Genomic DNA, 17,411 nt, shown 5'->3' on the forward strand with positions numbered 1-17,411 from the left:
TGGGGGACGGGGGGCAAGGTAACCGTCCACAGAACGGAACTGAGCTTTGAGCCTGGATCTGCCTGAAATGAAGGTTTTCCCCACTGACATCCCTCAGCAATGGACGGTCACTGGGGCCCTCCAGGCCTGTTTCCCCATCTGAAAACGACAAGGGCATTGGGCCTGATGGCTCCTCTTCGTGGGCCCCATATTGGGGACAAATTGCCTCCCCAATAAAATCAGAATAAACCTAAAGACCCCATCACTCTAGAATAAACCTAAAGACCCCATCACTCTAGAATAAACCTAAAGACCCCATCACTCTAGAATAAATCTAAAGACCCCATCACTCTAGAATAAATCTAAAGACCCCATCACTCTAGAATAAATCTAAAGACTTCACTGCCGTGCCTCTCTTCTCACTCTTCTGTCCTCACTCAGCCACACTGGTCTCCTTGCTGCCCACCAAACACGTTTTCCTTCAGTCCTGCCTCCGGGCCTCCCCACGTGCTGTTCCCTGGGCCTGGAATGCGGTTCCCTGCATTCTTCCCATAGCCACTGGTGGCAGCCAATCCGAGCTGTGCTGGGGACATCTCTGCAGCCTCGAAGCTGGAAACCAGATCCTCGGGTGAGAACAGAAGGCTATTGGCCAAAGGGCCCGGATCCCAGTGGCCCTTGCCAGGCAGGGGGTGGAGGAAGCTGGCCCTGAGTCTCAGGTCCCAGCACCTCTGCTTCCTGCCCTGCGCCTGCGGCAAGCGGCCCCTTGCTGACCCTCATCACGCGGTTGCCTCTGTAGCCACATCCTGGGGAGGGCCCTCGGGTGCCATCTCCCGTCCTCGCAGAAGAAGAAACTGAGGCTTCGAAGTGCTTCCCAGAGCCAAACACCGGTGCTGGGACGCCCGCCCTGAAGGTGGGTTTTCCCTTCGCAGTGCGGCCTGGGCACCCAGGTGTCCTCCCGTCTCATGAGGGAGGCGGAGGGAGGAGGCCACTCTCAAGGCCCCGCAGCCTGCTCCCACCCGAGCATGGCCTGCAGCCTCCAGCTCCCCCAGCACCTGCCCTCTTCCTCTCCATCCTTCCTGTTCTTTCCTTATTCCTTGTAAAATACACATAACGTGAAATGAACCATTTCAACCGCTTGTACGTGTCCAGTTCAGTGGCATTAAGTACAGTCACATGGCTGTGTCGCCATCCCTTGCCAGGCAGGGGGTGGAGGAAGCTGGCCCTGAGTCTCAGGTCCCAGCACCTCTGCTTCCTGCCCTGCGCCTGCAGCAAGCGGCCCCTTGCTGACCCTCATCACGCGGTTCCCTCTGTAGCCACATCCTGGGGAGGGCCCTCAGGTGCCATCTCCCGTCCTCGCCGAAGAAGAAACTGAGGCCTCGAAGTGCTTTCCAGAGCCAAACACCGGTGCTGGGACGCCCGCCCTGAAGGTGGGTTTTCCCTTCGCAGTGCGGCCTGGGCACCCAGGTGTCCTCCCGTCTCATGAGGGAGGCGGAGGGAGGAGGCCACTCTCAAGGCCCCGCAGCCTGCTCCCACCCGAGCATGGCCTGCAGCCTCCAGCTCCCCCAGCACCTGCCCTCTTCCTCTCCATCCTTCCTGTTCTTTCCTTATTCCTTGTAAAATACACATAACGTGAAATGAACCATTTCAACCGCTTGTACGTGTCCAGTTCAGTGGCATTAAGTACAGTCACATGGCTGTGTCGCCATCGCCTCCATCCATCTCCAGGGCTTCTCTTCATCTTATAAAACGGAACCTCTGCCCTGACCGGTTTGGCTCAGTGGATAGAGCGTCGGCCTGCGGACTGAAGGGTCCCAGGTTCGATTCCGGTCAAGGGCATGTGCCTTGGTTGCGGGCACATCCCCAGTGGGGGGTGTGCAGGAGGCAGCTGATCGATGTTTCTCTCTCATCGATGTTTCTAACTCTCTATCCCTCTCCCTTCCTCTCTGTAAAAAATCAATAAAATATATTTTAAAAAAACACAAAAAACCAGAACCTCTGTCCCCATGAAGCAGTAACTCCCCAGCCGCTGGCACCCACAATCCACTTCCTGACTCTGTGAATCTGACTCCTCCCCCCGCCCCCCCCCCACGACCTCCTGCCAGCGGGATGGCACGGTGTTTGTCCTTCGGTGACTGGCCGGTTTCAGTGAGTGCCCTGTCCTCCAGTTTCACCGCTGCTGCGGTGCGTGCCAGCACGCCCTTCCTTTTCAAGGCTGAATAGTATTTCATTGTGCGGATGGACCACCTCTCCTCTGTCCACTCGTCCTGCAGTGGACACTCGGCTGCCTCCGCCGTTTGGCTGTTGTCACTAGTGCTGCTGTGGACGTGGCTGTGCTTCGAGCCCCTGCCTTCCGTGCGGTGGGGGTTCTACCCAGAAGTCGAACTGCCGGATCCCTGTTTTCTCTCTTTGAAGCATCGTCCCCGCCACTCAGAGGCCCAGGCGTGTTTTCTTTCCTGAGCAGCTCACCCGGGAGCCGCCGGCCAAGGCCAAGCCCCTGGGTGTGTTCGGTCCTCGGGTCTTTACCAGCTCAGAGCCGGGTCAGCTCCAGCCAGCCAGACCCTGGGCCTCAGGTTCCTCCTCCGCGAAATGGGAGCAGCAGCGGGAGGGGGGAGGGGAGCATGGCCAGCGACCTGGCCTCGGGGCGGCCCGGAAATCTGGGTTTTGCAGCAGCCGGAGCTGTGCAAAGAGGCAGAGCATCACCCGGAGCTGGACAGGCCTGCGGTCGAGGTGCCACTCACACCTGGCACACCCAGCCGCCTGCTCAGCCTGCAGGATGCGCTGTGTGCAGCGAGCACCCTGCTCCCCCGGGCCCCAGGCCTCCAGGACAGCCTCCCTCAGGGGGGACCCAGAGGCCTGACACCAGACCCGGAGACCCTCCCCCAGGCAGGGCCTGAGCTGGGCCGAGGCTCAGGATTCCGGGTCCTCACCCTCATTCCAGAGGCCACTCAGGGGGACAGGCTGCCCAGCCTCCAGCTCCCTCAGCCCTCCGGAGCCACAGGACTGATCACCCGGGACCCGGGCACGTTGGCTGAGCTCCTGCCAAGGACACACTGCTTGCCAGGACTCGACTCCGCTTTAACCTAGAACAATGTGAACAGAATATTCTATTGACAAGCCTTTCTCCACTCTCCCCTCCCTGCCCCACTTGCTTTCTCGTTTAACATGGGGAACCTATAAACCAACCAGGTTTAACTGACCTCAAACAGCAGCAGACACATTCTTCTCAAGTGCGCAGGGAACATTCCCCAGGCCGGGCCACAAAACCAACCTCAATCAATTGAAAAGGGTCAAGATAATACAAAGTATGTTCTCCCAACCGCATGGGATGGAATCAGAAACCCGAAACAGAGAGGAACTTGGCAGATGAAGAAATCCGTGGAAACGAGTAACAGCAGCGCGGGAGAGCCTGCTCCAAGGCTTGGCCAGCAGATCCAGGAGGAAGAGAAGCGTGCGGGCCAGAGCTGCAGATCGCGGCTGGCGCTGGCGTGGGAAGCAGCTCTGGTTTTGGACGGGGGTGTTGCAGGCGGTGGGGGTCTGGGTCTGGGGGCACCCAGGACTCGTCTGTAGATTTGGGGTGTCTGTGAGGTTATAGCCTCCAGAATGGGAACCTAGTCATCTTCTGTGGCCCCTGAGAGCAGCTCCCCATGCTCTGAGGCTGGCAGTGGGGAGCCCACTGGGGCCCTGCTTCTGAGAGCCTGTGCCAGCTGTCCAGATCCACTCCTCCCTTGCTCATTTAGAACATGCTAGAACCCCTTCATTCAGCATTCTGACCCTTTACGGCCCGCAGCCCCCTCCTCTGAGTCTCTACTCCTACACCACCCTCAGACCCCATCCTAATCTCCGAGTCCCGCCTCCCTGCCCCAACTCACCCTTACTCTTCCCCAACCCCATATCTTTGCACAGGCTGTTCCTGGTGTCCAAAAGCCTTTCCCAGGTGTCCACATGGCAAACCATAGTGCACTCTTCCAGGCCTAGCTCAGGTCACCTCCTACGGGAAGTCTGCCATGACTCCTCAAGCAGAATCCTTGCTCTCCGCCATGCAACCCGACCTCACCAGGGTGGAGGCATTGGCATGGGTATCTGGTAGCCCTGGAAGACGTGCCTGAGCAGCCAGCCGTGAGGGGTGCTGCAGGAGTGGAGGGCCTGGTTGAGGAGGGTCAGCACTATGAACTGGCATAATGGCTTTGCTCCCCGGTTCTCATAAGGAACCAAATCCAAACTGCAGGGCTTCTTGGGTGACAGGATTTCCTATCGAGTCCAAAAGAGCCCAAGATGATGCTGAATAGAGTGTGCAGTGTAGACAGGACCGGGACTGCAAAGGCCCAGGTTGATCCCGTGTTGCTGGGCCGTGTGCAGTGTGGATGGGACTGGAATCCACTGGCCCAGGTCGACCCCCAGCTCTGGTGCTCACCTCCCAGCGAGAGCTTTCCCTGGGTGGGTCAGAAAAGCAAACACATCTTTGTCCACTCATCCATCCGTGGACACCAAGGTGCTTCTATGTCTTGGCTATTGTGAATAATGCTGCAGCGAACAAGGAGGTGCATCTATCTCTTCAAAATAGCGTTTTGGATTTCTTTTGATAAACACCCAGAATTGCTGCATCAGATGATAGTTCTAGTCTTAATTTTTTGAGGGACCTCCGTTCTGTTTTCCATAGGGGTTGCACCAATCAGCATTCCTGCCAAGCGTGCATGAGGGCTCTACCCAGAATTGCTGCATCAGATGATAGTTCTAGTCCTAATTTTTTGAGGGACCTCCGTTCTGTTTTCCATAGTGGTCACCAATCAGCATTCCTGCCAAGCGTGCATGAGGGCTCCCTTTTCTCCACATCCTCGCTAACATGTATCCCTTGGCTTTTTTTAAAACAACCATTCTGACAGATGTGCGGTGATATCGCATTGTGGTTTTGGTTTGCATTTCCATAATAATTAGGAATGGTGAACATCTTTTCAATGAAATATTACTCTACCACCACAAAGATGAAACCTTGCCATTTGCAACAACATGGATGAACCTAGAGGGCATTATGCTAAGTGAAATAAGTCAGAAGGAATGGGACAAAAATCATATGATTTCATTTACATGTGGAATATAAAATAAACAAAAAAGAAACAAACAAAATAAAACAAAAACAAACTCATAAATATGACAGCAGATTGGTGATAACCAATGGGGAGGCCGGCAGGGGGAGGGGGACATGGGTAAAGGGCGTCAAATATATGGTGATGGTTGAAAACTAGATTTATAGGGTGAGTAAGCTGTAGTGTAGACAGATATAGAATTATAATGCACATCTGATGTACTTATATAATGTTATAAACCAATGTTACCTCAATTAAAAACAAAAGAAAATCAGCCCTAGCTAGTTTGGCTCAGTGGATAGAGCCTCGGCCTGTGATCTGAAGGGTCCCGGATTTGATTCTAGTCAAGGGCACGTGTCCAGGGTAAGGGCTCAATCCCCAGTAGGGGGCGGCGTGCAGGAGGCCGATCAATGATTCTCTCTCATCATTGATGTTTCTATCTTTCTCTCCCCCTCCCTTCCTCTCTGAAATCAATAAAAATTATTCAAAAAAGGAAGAAAAGTGAAACAGAGAGTAATGTTTCCACACTGTGGGTGCTCAGCCTCTGCTGTCTCCTCCCTCTGTCCTCCTGTGTAAGTGGAATCCCATCTGGGTGGCCTCGAGCAGGACCCAAAAGTTGGCATGTGGGCCGTGACCCAGGGACGCTGCTGGCTCAATCTGTGGGCCACACTTGGAGACACTCGGCTCTGCACTGTCAGAGTCATTCAGGAAACAGTTCTGCATCATCAGAGCTGCCGCCACGCCTTCCTGGGCACATCCTGATTGCCCTCCACCTCAGTCACCCGTGATTTCAACCTTGACCCCAAGTTGGCCTTCTGGGGACTGTCCCAAGATGAAAAGACACACTCCTGGGCCAAAGCCCTTGTCTATGACTTTGGGGTTCTGTGATGTTCCAACGCCAGGAGGAAAAGCAGGAATCGGGAATCCAGCCAGGCCCACCCCTCCGCTGGGCTTTAAAACCTGCCCAGGACTCCAATCCTCACTCTCCAAGCAGAATTCTCCACATTCCCGGTGGTGTTTCCGTTGAACCCCAAACCTCAAACACATCCTGATGTCTCATTTCCTCAACGTGCCCGGGTGACTTAGACCAGCTTGTGGGGGTTCATTCGCTCGTTTTGAGTCACAGGAAAGTGTGTTGAAGGAAGGGTTTCTCATCTCAGAAGTAGGTGGTTGTTTCATCTAACATAGTCGGTTCCCACCAACCTCGGCCCGCTCCTGTGGGGCTCACTGGAGGAGCTCCTGGCCGACTCTCCCCTGCTGGACAGGATCTGGGCCCTCGGAGACAGTGGGGCAGCCCTGGCGACAGGCAGGGTCTGGGGGCCCTGGCAGGTCTGAGCTGAGCTCCTGAGTTCACCACGATCAACCATTTCCACCTCTGCAAAAGGGGGTTGTTAGCAGCTCTCTTGGTGGGGCACGGTCTGGTGGACAGGCCTGCACTACTCCTGGCACACAGTAGGTGTGCATGAACGCATGGGGCTGTTATGAGAGAGCTAGTGGAACTCTAAAGAGTAAGCCCACACATTCTACATAATTCTGCTGGTCACGGGGAGGGGGCATTGTGGGCGGGGGCAACTGGCATGACAATCCCCATGTCACCAGCAACTGTCTGCCCCGAGCTGACTTCTGCTCAGGGAGTCACTGTAGGACCTAACTTTGTATTGGAACTTTCTCAAGTGTAAATGGGCATCTCTTGGGTGTCTTTTTAAGTGGGAGGAGCCTTGAAAGGGTTTTGCCTAGAGCAGTGGTCAGCAAACTGCGGCTCGCGAGCCACATGCGGCTCTTTGGCCCCTTGAGTGTGGCTCTTCCACAAAATACCACGTGCGGGCGCGCACATTACAGTGCGATTGAAACTTCGTGGCCCATGCGCAGAAGTCGGTATTTTGTGGAAGAGCCACACCCAAGGGGCCAAAGAGCCGCATGGGGCTCGCGAGCCGCAGTTTGCTGACCACTGATAGAGGAAAAGTTTTTCTAATTGCTTTACTGTTGTTGCTTTGTTTGGGTGAGAAACGATTTGAATTTGTGTTGCACTATTCATAATAGGCAAATGGTAGAGACAACCCAAGTGTCCATCAAAGATTGAATAAACAAACATGACGTGGTCCATCCATACAGTGGAATATTCCTCAGCCACAGGAAGCACTGAAGCACCGACTACAATGTGCATGAACCTGAAAACATCGTGCTGATGGCAAGAAGCGAGATGCAAAAGGCCACACGTTGTATGAGCCCATGTATACAGAATGCCCAGAATCAGCGCGTCCATAGGCACAGAAAGCAGATGGGCGGTTGCCATGGGATGGGGGTGACTGCTCCTGGGGGCTGGTCCCCTCTCGGGTGATGGAAATGTTCTGGAACTAGAGAGAGGTGATGGCTGCACAACACAGCGAGCATAAATGCCACAGAGTTGTACACTTTATATGGTTCATTTTATGTTATGTGAATTTCACCTCAAAAAACAAAATCGGTTTTAAAAAGAAGCAATTGGGAATCGAAGCTTCGATTGTAAAGCTTCACTTTTTTTAAATGAAGTTCTTTTTGTGAATGTGATTGCGAAATAAAATTCATCAAGGGAGACATGGATGGCAAAGCATGGCATGTACCTATACACAATGTGTTTACGTGTGTACAAGGTGTGTACACATGTACAGTGGGATATTACTCTGTCTTAAAAATGAAGAACATTCTGACACATGCTGCAACATGGATGAACCTTGAGGACATGATGCTGAGGGGAAAAAGCCAGGCACCGAAGGACAACATTAGTGACTCCGCTTATATGAGGTCCCTAGAGGAGTAAGATTCATAGAGAGTAGAATGGTGGGTGCCCGGGGCTGGGGAAGAGGGGGAGTGATGAGTTGGTGTTTCATGGGAACAGAGCTTCAGTTTTGCAAGATGCAGGGCGTGCTGGAGATGGGTGGTGTGATGGCTGCACAACAGTATGAATGTACTTAATGCCACTGAACTGGACACTTAAAAATAGTTATGGTGGTGAATTTTCTTATGTGTATTTTACCACAATTTTATAAATAACTAGGAAAGAAGGAAAGAAAATCCTGTCACCTCCCCCATCAACTAAACCATCTTCCTTGACCCAGTCAATGAGAGAGAGAGAGAGAGAGAGAGAGAGAGAGAGAGAGAGAGGAGCTGGGAAGCTCATACAACTCAAGAAAGTGGAATGGAAAAAAGAGAATTTTCTCCCTCCATTGGCCTTCCCTGGGAGGGTCAGACAGGGACGGTGACCCGACTGGCTGGGGTGTGCCATGAGGGTCAGAGGACCATGATACAAGAGAAAGGAGGACGACTGTGGCCTCAAACAGATGTCCTAGAGAGCAGGCGCTCAGGAGGCTGAGGGTCCCTGGGATTTTTCCAGCTGGAAAAGATCGATTCTGTGGGCACGTCTCAGTCAGGGCCTGAAGAGAGAACCGTATCCCATGGCTCACACTCCAGCTCCTCAAGTTTAAATGCAGGCGGTTTCTATGCACGAATGCCAAGCCCTTTCCAGTAAGTCTCACTGTCAGCTTAAAATAACCACCGTGGAGGCCGGGACAAGCGCATGATGCAGGCCAGCAGTGCCACAGAGGGCAGTGGCATCTGTCCCTTTCAAGTGGAAAGTCCCCTGGCCGAACCTCTGAATTAAAGGCCACATCCTGCTTTTGGACACGACCGTCATTGTCCAAATGGTGCCCAATCATGGGCTTGGTCCATGGAGCCCCCTTCTCTCCCCAGACCTTCATACGATGGCACAGAAAGCGTGTGTCAGGGCTTGGCCTCCTGCCCCTCCTGCACCCGACACCAGCTTTCTTTAGAATGAGATTCCCACAAGGAGGAATAATGTAGTTGCATATCTAATACAGACAGAGCCACCTCTCAGCTTGCTCCTGGCCAGTAGCGCTAGAATATATCAGCCTTGCTATTGCAGTGTGAGCGCTCACTATCACAGCAGCCATCATGTTAATAATAACCATCTGAATCAGTAATGACAAAAACCACTACAACTGGCTGGAGGAGGGGGAAATGGGGAGGTGTTGGGTATAGAGTTTCAGTTTTGCAAGACAAATTCTAGAGAGCGATTGCACAACAATATGAATATTCTTAACACAACTGAACTGCACAGTCAACATGATTAAGATCGTAAATTTTATGTTATGTTATTGTAAACCACAATTAGTAATTTTACTAAAACTACTATGGGTCTCAGTACCTAAGTGTTTAGAATATGCTGGGAACTCTGCTGTGATCCACACAACAGCCCTGAGAGATCGATGTTATCACCTCCACTTTACAGATGAGGAAGAATGACTCCCGAAGTCACCGCTATCAACAGGGGAGCCGATTTACACCCCGTCTGTCCGGCTCCAGCACTCTGCTCCTGCCAGCACACCCAGAGCCTCTTCATAACTCCGTGACCTCTCTGCTCGCCCGCAGGAGAGGAAAGCCCTTAGTTGCTTATCCCAGGATCTAGAACCAGAGGAATCGGAGTTCTGGTCTACCACATTGTTCTTAGAACCAAGACCCCCACTTCCTTTAAAAAGCGTGTTTATGGTTCAACAATGGCTACATCTTGTGTTGGGTCTTTTTTTGGCTCTTGGAGTGGAAACTCTGCCCTTTGTCTTTAGTACAAAGAAACAACATTCATTGCAGACCACTATCTCTGAAGTCCTTCTGCTCTGGTCCTCAGAGAGGATGCTGGCTTTCGCTGAAGGTTAGCGTAGGAAAACCATTGGAAAGCTGCAGATTTGTTCATTTATTCAACTATAATGTTTCTTATGATGCAAAAGTTTTTAAAGTTAATATAAATATATAATTATATTGATGTATTATATATTTCCTATATTGATATAATTTATCTATCAGTGATATATTTTATTTATTAGTGATATATTCTTTGTTCTCTTACCCTATTTATTATATTACATATTTATTTGAACTAGTATTTCTCCCTTAGCTAACAAATGGTTATCAAGAGTGGAAAAAATATTTTAACAAAATATATTTGAAATATAACATTGCTTAAATATAAGGTGTACATTTATATACTGTATGCGTACAGGATTGCCACTGCAGCGATAATTAGCACCTCTATCATGTTACATATTTGTCATTTCTTTTTAGTGGTTGGAATATTTCAGTTCCAGTCTCAGCAAGTTTGATGATTATAATAATGTTGTTTATTCATTTTAAAAATAATAGTGTTGTTTACATGTGGACAAAATATGTTAAATAACGATGAGGCTAGCACGGATGACATCTATTCCATGTTCTTCTTTTACCTGAAATCCTAAACTATGTGCCTTTCCAGAAACTTGAATCATAATCTTTAAGAGCGTCACTGGTGGTGAGGTCCAACCTGCTTGGCCAGATGGTAAACTGAGGTCCCGAGGGTGTAGGCCGTGCGCCCAAGGTCATGACTCAGAGTGCGCACACAGCACGGCCACCAGAAAGCAAATCAAAGAGATATTTAAAGACCCAATAAACATAAACACAACGTGAGCCATGCCAGCCCACATCACGTAATTTCTCTGGAATAGGCTTCTGATAAGGATCACATTTCCATTTCCCTTTATATTTTTCCAACAACAGCTCATGATACAATTTGTACAGCTCCTCGTAACTTGGACTGGGGAAAATTTGGGGAAGAAAAAAAAAAAGTCCGTGTTTCAAAGGAACCAGATCTGATAAGGGAACAGAAATATTTACTCCATTATTTCAAGAGGCAGGTTCTTTGTTTCTCAGACGCTTCCTGTTTTAAAAATAGCTTTCCACAACTGTTCCAGGACTTGAGTGTACTTTTCTATGAAATTGACTTTGAAGATGTGATTTCGTTTACTTGGAGCAAGTTGCAGATAATCAGTCATTCTTTTTCCAAAATGATGTTAAGACCAGGTATCCTGAGCCCTTGGGTTCTGGTCCAACTGCAGCTGGAGCTGGATCACTGGACCTGGAGAGGGTGGGAACCCGCTGTCACAGGTGGCAGCCGGGGGACGTCACCTCCTAAGGGGACAAAGGCTTCCAACCATTAGGGCAGTAAGTCAACAATATCACAAAATCAGAAGTTGCCGCTCATCTGAAGATGTGACTTGCAGAAATAGAGTGTTACTTTTCATTTTGTTAGGTGTGATCACGGCACAGCGGTTATGGGGAAAGGTGCCACATTTTTTAGCAACACGTACTTGAACATGGTTGGGTAACATGACGTCACAACCAAATTGTTTTAAGGCACATCTGCCAAAGGGAGGAAAGGGAAAAAGGGATTGGTGAAGTGGCAAAATCAAAGCGAGAGTTGATGCTGGGAGATGGTTGTGGGGATTTATTGTGCTCTTCTTGCTACTATTATGGTTGGAGATTTTCATCAGACATTTTTTTCACACTGGATACTTTGTTTTTCAGGAAAGGGTGTGAGTGTTCTCTGTCAAGGAAGAGGCAGAATAGAGCCGGTGGGAGTGGGGATGGGTTGGTGGATGTGAGGCTGTGTACACAGCAGATGTGTGTGTATGCATGTCTGTGTGTATGTGTGGCTGGGGAAGAAGGAAAAAGATTTAAAACTGGCTCATAACCTTATTTTGGAGGGGACTGAGAACTTCTAAGAATCAGATGAAAAAGTCATGGACAAAAACAAACAAATATACACAAAATACACAAACATTGAAGCCATCCCATTCCCCTTGGTAAGAACACTTTCGATCCGTTGCATGGTCTTCAACTCAATGCACTGCAAGGTCTTCAATTCAACGTATGGTCTTGCATTTATAGGACATAAAGAGCCTCTTTCTGTGTCTGTGTCTTTTCTGGGTACATTGAAAATGTAAATCAGCAGCAGGCATAAGAAACAAAGCTTTTCTAAGACTAGCCAAACACCGAGCCACCACCACTGGCGGGCTTTGGGGCTCTGGGCAAATAACTGCTGACACTGCGCCTTGGTTTTCCCATCTGGAAAATGGGCTAACACCCCACCCTCCTCACCTACAAGGCTTCTCTGAGGTTAGAACAAAATGATAGAAGTTGAACAGCTCTGAAAACTGTGAGGTTTTTGCCAAATAGTGTGGGTCTCGTGTTCAAGTAGGGAGCTCTGACCACCTTGGAGAGAGGCGATGTGGTCCTTCCCTGCAGGGCCATGATGGCGGGGACCTGTGGCACTGCGTTTTCAGGTGTATTCTGGTGGCTCCTCCACAGGAGGAGGAAGCCTTGGGAATCACCTCCAGCCACATTCTGGAAGCTGCTTACTTTTCCAGAGGATTAGGGGCACCTGGCAGATTAGGAAACCCTTAAGCCTCAGACCCATGTCACTACTCTGACCTTCTCCTCAAAACTGTAAAGGTGCCAAGACTAAGGAAGTCCCAGGAACTGTCCCAGCCCAGAGGCACCTCAGGAGACATGGTGACTAAATGCAACATGGGGTCCTGGGACAGAAAAAGGACACTCGGGGAAACTGAGGAAATTGAATAACATATGGACTTTAGTTAATAATAATGTCTCAATATTGGCTCCTTAACTGTAACAAATGTACCATACACATGTAAGATGTTAAAAACGGGGAATTGTGTGAGGCCTTATGGGAACTCTCTGTAGTATCTTTGTGATTTTTCTGCAAATCTAAAACTGGGTTTGAAAAGTAAAATTAAAGTGTAAAACCAAGCAAATAAATAAAGTCAGGCTTTGTTATCCACAGGGGATTGATTCCAGGGCCAACACAGATACCAAAACCCCAGGATGCCCAAGTTCCTTATATAAAATGGTGTGGTATTTGCATGTAACCTACATATCTTCTCATATACTTTAAATTAGCTCTAGGTTACTTATAATACCTAATACAATGTAAATGGTATGTAAATAGTTGTACTATTGCTTAGAGAATAATGATTTAAAAAGTCTGTATGTGTTCGGTACAGACGCATAGGTCTAGCTACACAGTACACGTCAGCAATAGCGTAACATTTCCCCCCAATATTCTGTATCCGCTGTTGGTTGAACCCGTGGGTGCAGAATCCGCAGACATGGAGGGCCGACTGTACCTCTCAGAATGATTGCCTGGTTTGGATAAAGCATTTGGAATCAGGCAGCTGAGAGCCACCGTGCAGGCGTCGGGGGTTGTCAACAGCCCTGCCCCAGCTGGAGCAGGAAGGGGAGAGAGCAAGGACTGGGACCCAGACACGCAGAGCACTGAGAAGGAACTTTTCAAAAGGGCTTCTGGGGTCTAACTCCAATGGGGCTGGGCTGCGTGTGCCCTGTGATTTCCATCAAGGCTGGTCCTGGAACATTCTGGGCCTGTTTAGTCCTGGTGTTAGCATCTCCCCCCCTTCTTGCATGGTTTTGGGATTGGAGGTTTCTCTGGATAAAGGCTGTTCTAAGGCTGTGTTCTGGCTGCTTAGATTCCATCTTTATCATCTTCACCGGAGAGAAGTTGTATTGTCTGCCTGAGGACAGTGAAAACCAAAGCAGGGCCCAGTCTGCAGTGTCCTCAGCAAGTCCTGAGGTCATCCCAGCAGTTATGTCCAAGCTTCTGGAATGTTCCGGGGGAATTCAGCTGTGTCCTAGTGGAGAGCTCTCCCAGTCTGCATTTCCGAGCTCATGGTGTGAAGGACGCCCCTCATGTGGATCAAGCCTCAGTGAACTGTATGCGGGAACCTCTTTAAACAGCAGCGAGGTGACAAAGGATTGCATCCTTGGGGGACAAGACGACCCATGAAAAATTCCAAAATTGGCTTTCTCTGTGGTCCTAGAAGCTACTCAAACAGGATTTAAAGAGAAACACTCAACCTAGTTCTCCACGTCACTGTGGCTGGTCTGCCTCTGTGACATCACGTGTGAACGTTACTGCAAGGAAAACAATATTTAAATGAAAGGGAAGAAGAGAGTCTTTGTGTTTTGTATTAAAATATTTTATATTAATCATTCAAACTTAATTTTTATACAACGAATGCATACATCGCCAGGGATCTGTCTTAGGTCGGGGAGGCGGCAGGGTGGGTGCGCCCTGGCGCTGGTACTCGGAGCAGCTATGAGCAGAGCGTGGCAGGCCAGGAGGCGCCGCCCGCTCCCTCTGCCCGTTCCAGGTGGGGCACTGTCACCGACTGGGCTGTCACAGTGGAGAGGTGATGGCGGTGGCGGTGGCCTCTGCCTTTCCAGGCCTCCCTGCAGGGTGAGCCTCATTTCCTCGCCTGGGACGAGCCGCCCAGAGCCTGAGGCCTTCTAACCAGCGAGTGCTTGACCTACAGTGGCTGTCACATGTCACAGGTGAGACGGGACCGCTGTGCGAGCGTGTGTATATACAGACTCGAGGCTTTTCCTGTTGACGACCCGCCACGGCAGTCCTGCCCCGCGCACGTGCTCGGCTGCCTTTGCCTAGGCGGGCATGTCAGCCTTGCTGAGCGCGATGGCCAGCTCCAGGTCCTCCTGCTCCTGCCGCCGCAGCCGCGCCAGCCTCTCCTGCTCCGCCTTCTCACTCTCCCGCTTGGCCCACGCCAGCTGCTGCTCCTCATTGCCAAACTGCAAAGAAAAAACGCAGGTTGGGTTACATGGCTTGGGAGCTGCAGCCACCGGCCAGGGGTGGGGTGCGTAGGGACAGGGGAGGAGACCCAGAAAAGGCCTGTCAAAGGTGGGCAGGGAGCAGGGAACCGCACGCAATGCTGGGATGCATGGGTGAAAAACCAGAAAAAGCCAAAAGCTTGTATCTTGGTTGGAGCTGGGAAGGGGACACGCATGCCCCAGCCCTGACACCCAGTCTGGGAGGGGTCACATGCGTGGAGAAGCAGGGCTGAGTCTGACCTTAAGCGCCACCTTGGACCTCAGAGAAACTAGCCACCTGCCCCTGCAGGGACGGAAGCAGGCGACACGACGCATTGGTGTGGGGACACTAATGCCAGCGGTCCCCCGGGGCTGAGTCTAGGAGGCTTCCTGAGCTGGGAGCAGCCCCTGCTCAGCCTCCTCGGGGGCTGGAGGGGCGTCTCGAAAAGCAGTTGCGGAGCAGAGGTCAGCTGACCCCCAAGGAGCTAGGACGGCGAGCCTGCAAAGCCTGGGCCTCGAAGGCAGGCTGCTGACGTGGTGGCGACAGGCGCTGGGACTGCAGAGTCTGGCTTGAACAGATCTCTGATTTCCAATGTGCAAAAAGGCCTGGAGGCCAAAAGAGCGGCGACAACGGTCTTGAAAGGTGGCCTCTCCTCCCGCCCAGCCTCGCTCCGGCTCGCCACAACGGTGCCCTGGCATTTACGCTGCCATTCAGTCCACAAGGTTTTCACTGTTGACGTCCTTCTCAGAAAGGTTCCATTTTTTTTAAAAACGTTTTTTTCAAACAAGGGAGAAAACAGTTACAACTCCAAGATGGGTGATTTCAAACCATTTGAGGTCCCTTAGCTCTAAGGAAAGAAAAGAAAAGCCAGATCCACCCGCTTTTCTCCTGGGGTGGGTCCCTGGCTCCCCCGAGGTCCCGGTAACTCTGCTCCATCTCCCAGTGAGACACCTCTGGCCCCGTGGGCCCGGACGCGAGAGCAGAGCTGCGGTCTGTTCTGGGCCTTGGCCTCCCTTAGCCAGAATCTCCGTTCTCAGCACTGACTCTGCCAAGCCCTGGGTGACACAGATCAAGCGGCCGGCCGGCCCTCTGACAGGTGCCCAGGGGAGCAGACAGACCGAGAATCCCAATCCACACAGCTCCTGTGGAGGCCCTTGCAGGCCCACCAGGGCGCGGGGAAAAGGAAGTGTGACAGGAATGCACAGCTACTTCTCCACACACAGAGTCCGCGTGACAGCCCAGGAGGTGGGATTCCAGACAGATGGCAGCACCACGGCCTGGGGAGGGGAGGTGGCGGCAGAGCCCAAGTCCTCAGCAGCCTGATTCTCCTGGGGTTGGGGAGGGGGTGGGGCTGTCAGCTGTTGCTGCAGGAAGTCTGGGTACAGGATAGTATCCAGGCCTCCAGGGTCCACCTGTGCTCTGGGTATGGAGGCTGGGGTGAGGGGCTGGGCTGAGACAGGCTGTAGGCCCCAGAGAAGAGCTGAGAGTTACCCTCAGCTCCTCGGGCCAGTGAGGGGGGTGACTGAATGGGCAGTTTTGAATGATTCATGGTTCAATGGCCGATGTGGGCGTGAGAGAGGGCCAGAGGGTGGGGATCCGGCCGGGGAGTGGGGAAGGGTGATGGAGGGAGCCTAGTCTGAAGCAGAGGTGTCCTGGCGGAAGAGAGCGGGCAGCCCAGGAGGCCTCTCCCCACCGGGCCTGGGAGTCAGCATGAAGTGCCATTCTGGGAGGAAAAGTTAAGTCTTTGTCTCGTTGAGAAACTGCCCAGAAAAACTGTTCCCCACCCTTGTGTTTCCACCACTGGGCACAGATAAGCCCCAGCACTCTGTGGGGAATTTTCCAACACCTCAACAGGAGGAAAACAAGGAAAAAACAACAAATGCTGGTGGAAATGACTCCAGGGTGCTGCTGACAGGAGAGGGAGGGGACAGGTGCGCTGCCAGGGACCCTGCCCCCTTGCCCGCCAGTGGAGGGATGGGTGGGGGCTGACGAGTGATGCCACGGGTTATCCAGACCAAAGCCTTGGTTCCCGCGGTCCCCACGCAGCCCGCGTGTCTCAGAGCCGTCTGTTCACAGGTCTGCATTTCAAATGAAACGGCTGACAGAACGTTCCAGGTGCCTCCTGAGTGACTGGTTCAAGGCCAGCTCAGGCCCCACCGTGGAGACTCGATCAAGCACGTGGTGGACGTGCGCTGGAGAAGCATCGTGGACCGTGACGTCCGAGAGAAAACCGGTGGAGGGGGTGTCTGTCTCCAATCAGATGAGTCCTTCCTGGGCCCTGGTGGAGACGCCGGAACAAGCCTGTTCTCCAGTCCTCTGACCTGGAGGCGTCATGATGGCCAGGTCCGGATGCCTGCGGGCAGCTCTGATCTCTGTATCACTCTAGTGCCATCATGGGGCTGAGCCACACAGTGGGCACGAGGATGCTGCCCTTCCAAGACCCCTGCCCGAGGGTGCCCGCTCGGGAAGAACGCTCTGCGGTTTTATTATTGATCCTCGATTCATGAGGGCCAGGTGCCATTCCTCCAGGGACCGACATCCGCATCCCGAACATCTAACGGCACTGCCACCACACCACCCGAGGGACACTCTAGCTGCCTCCCATTGGCTCACTTATTCTGATGTTGAAATTGCATCCAACTCACTCCACAAGGCAAAGCTTGCCCCACCTGACATTTGCTCTGCTCTCAATGCAGACTTCCGGAAAAGTGCCGTCTTGCTAACCTATAAACACTACTTCCTAATAAACACATCCGCATGAGACAGAAAGGCTGGTTTTTAAAGAAATCTCGGAGAGGTTTCCCGTGAACAAGCACAAGTCACCCATTGATGGAAACTTGGGACTTGTA

The 17,411-nt window shown here is 51.7% G+C and overlaps 1 protein-coding gene across 3 annotated transcripts in view; it reads right to left on the minus strand.

Annotated features, from left to right (window-relative positions):
* Positions 1–13,920: 13,920 nt before the first annotated feature.
* The window catches only part of EPS15L1 (epidermal growth factor receptor pathway substrate 15-like 1), a 108,581-nt gene continuing 105,090 nt past the window's right edge, over positions 13,921–17,411 (minus strand). For all 3 annotated transcript variants that reach the window (XM_014538198.1, XM_014538189.1, XM_014538194.1), the window contains one exon: positions 13,921–14,543. In XM_014538198.1, the coding sequence (XP_014393684.1) occupies positions 14,400–14,543 (144 nt within the window). In that variant the 3' untranslated portion in view covers positions 13,921–14,399. The remainder of the gene's footprint in view (positions 14,544–17,411) is intronic.

Source organism: Myotis brandtii, unplaced genomic scaffold (assembly GCF_000412655.1).
Source record: "Myotis brandtii unplaced genomic scaffold, ASM41265v1 scaffold1040, whole genome shotgun sequence".
Classification (NCBI taxonomy): domain Eukaryota; kingdom Metazoa; phylum Chordata; class Mammalia; order Chiroptera; family Vespertilionidae; genus Myotis; species Myotis brandtii.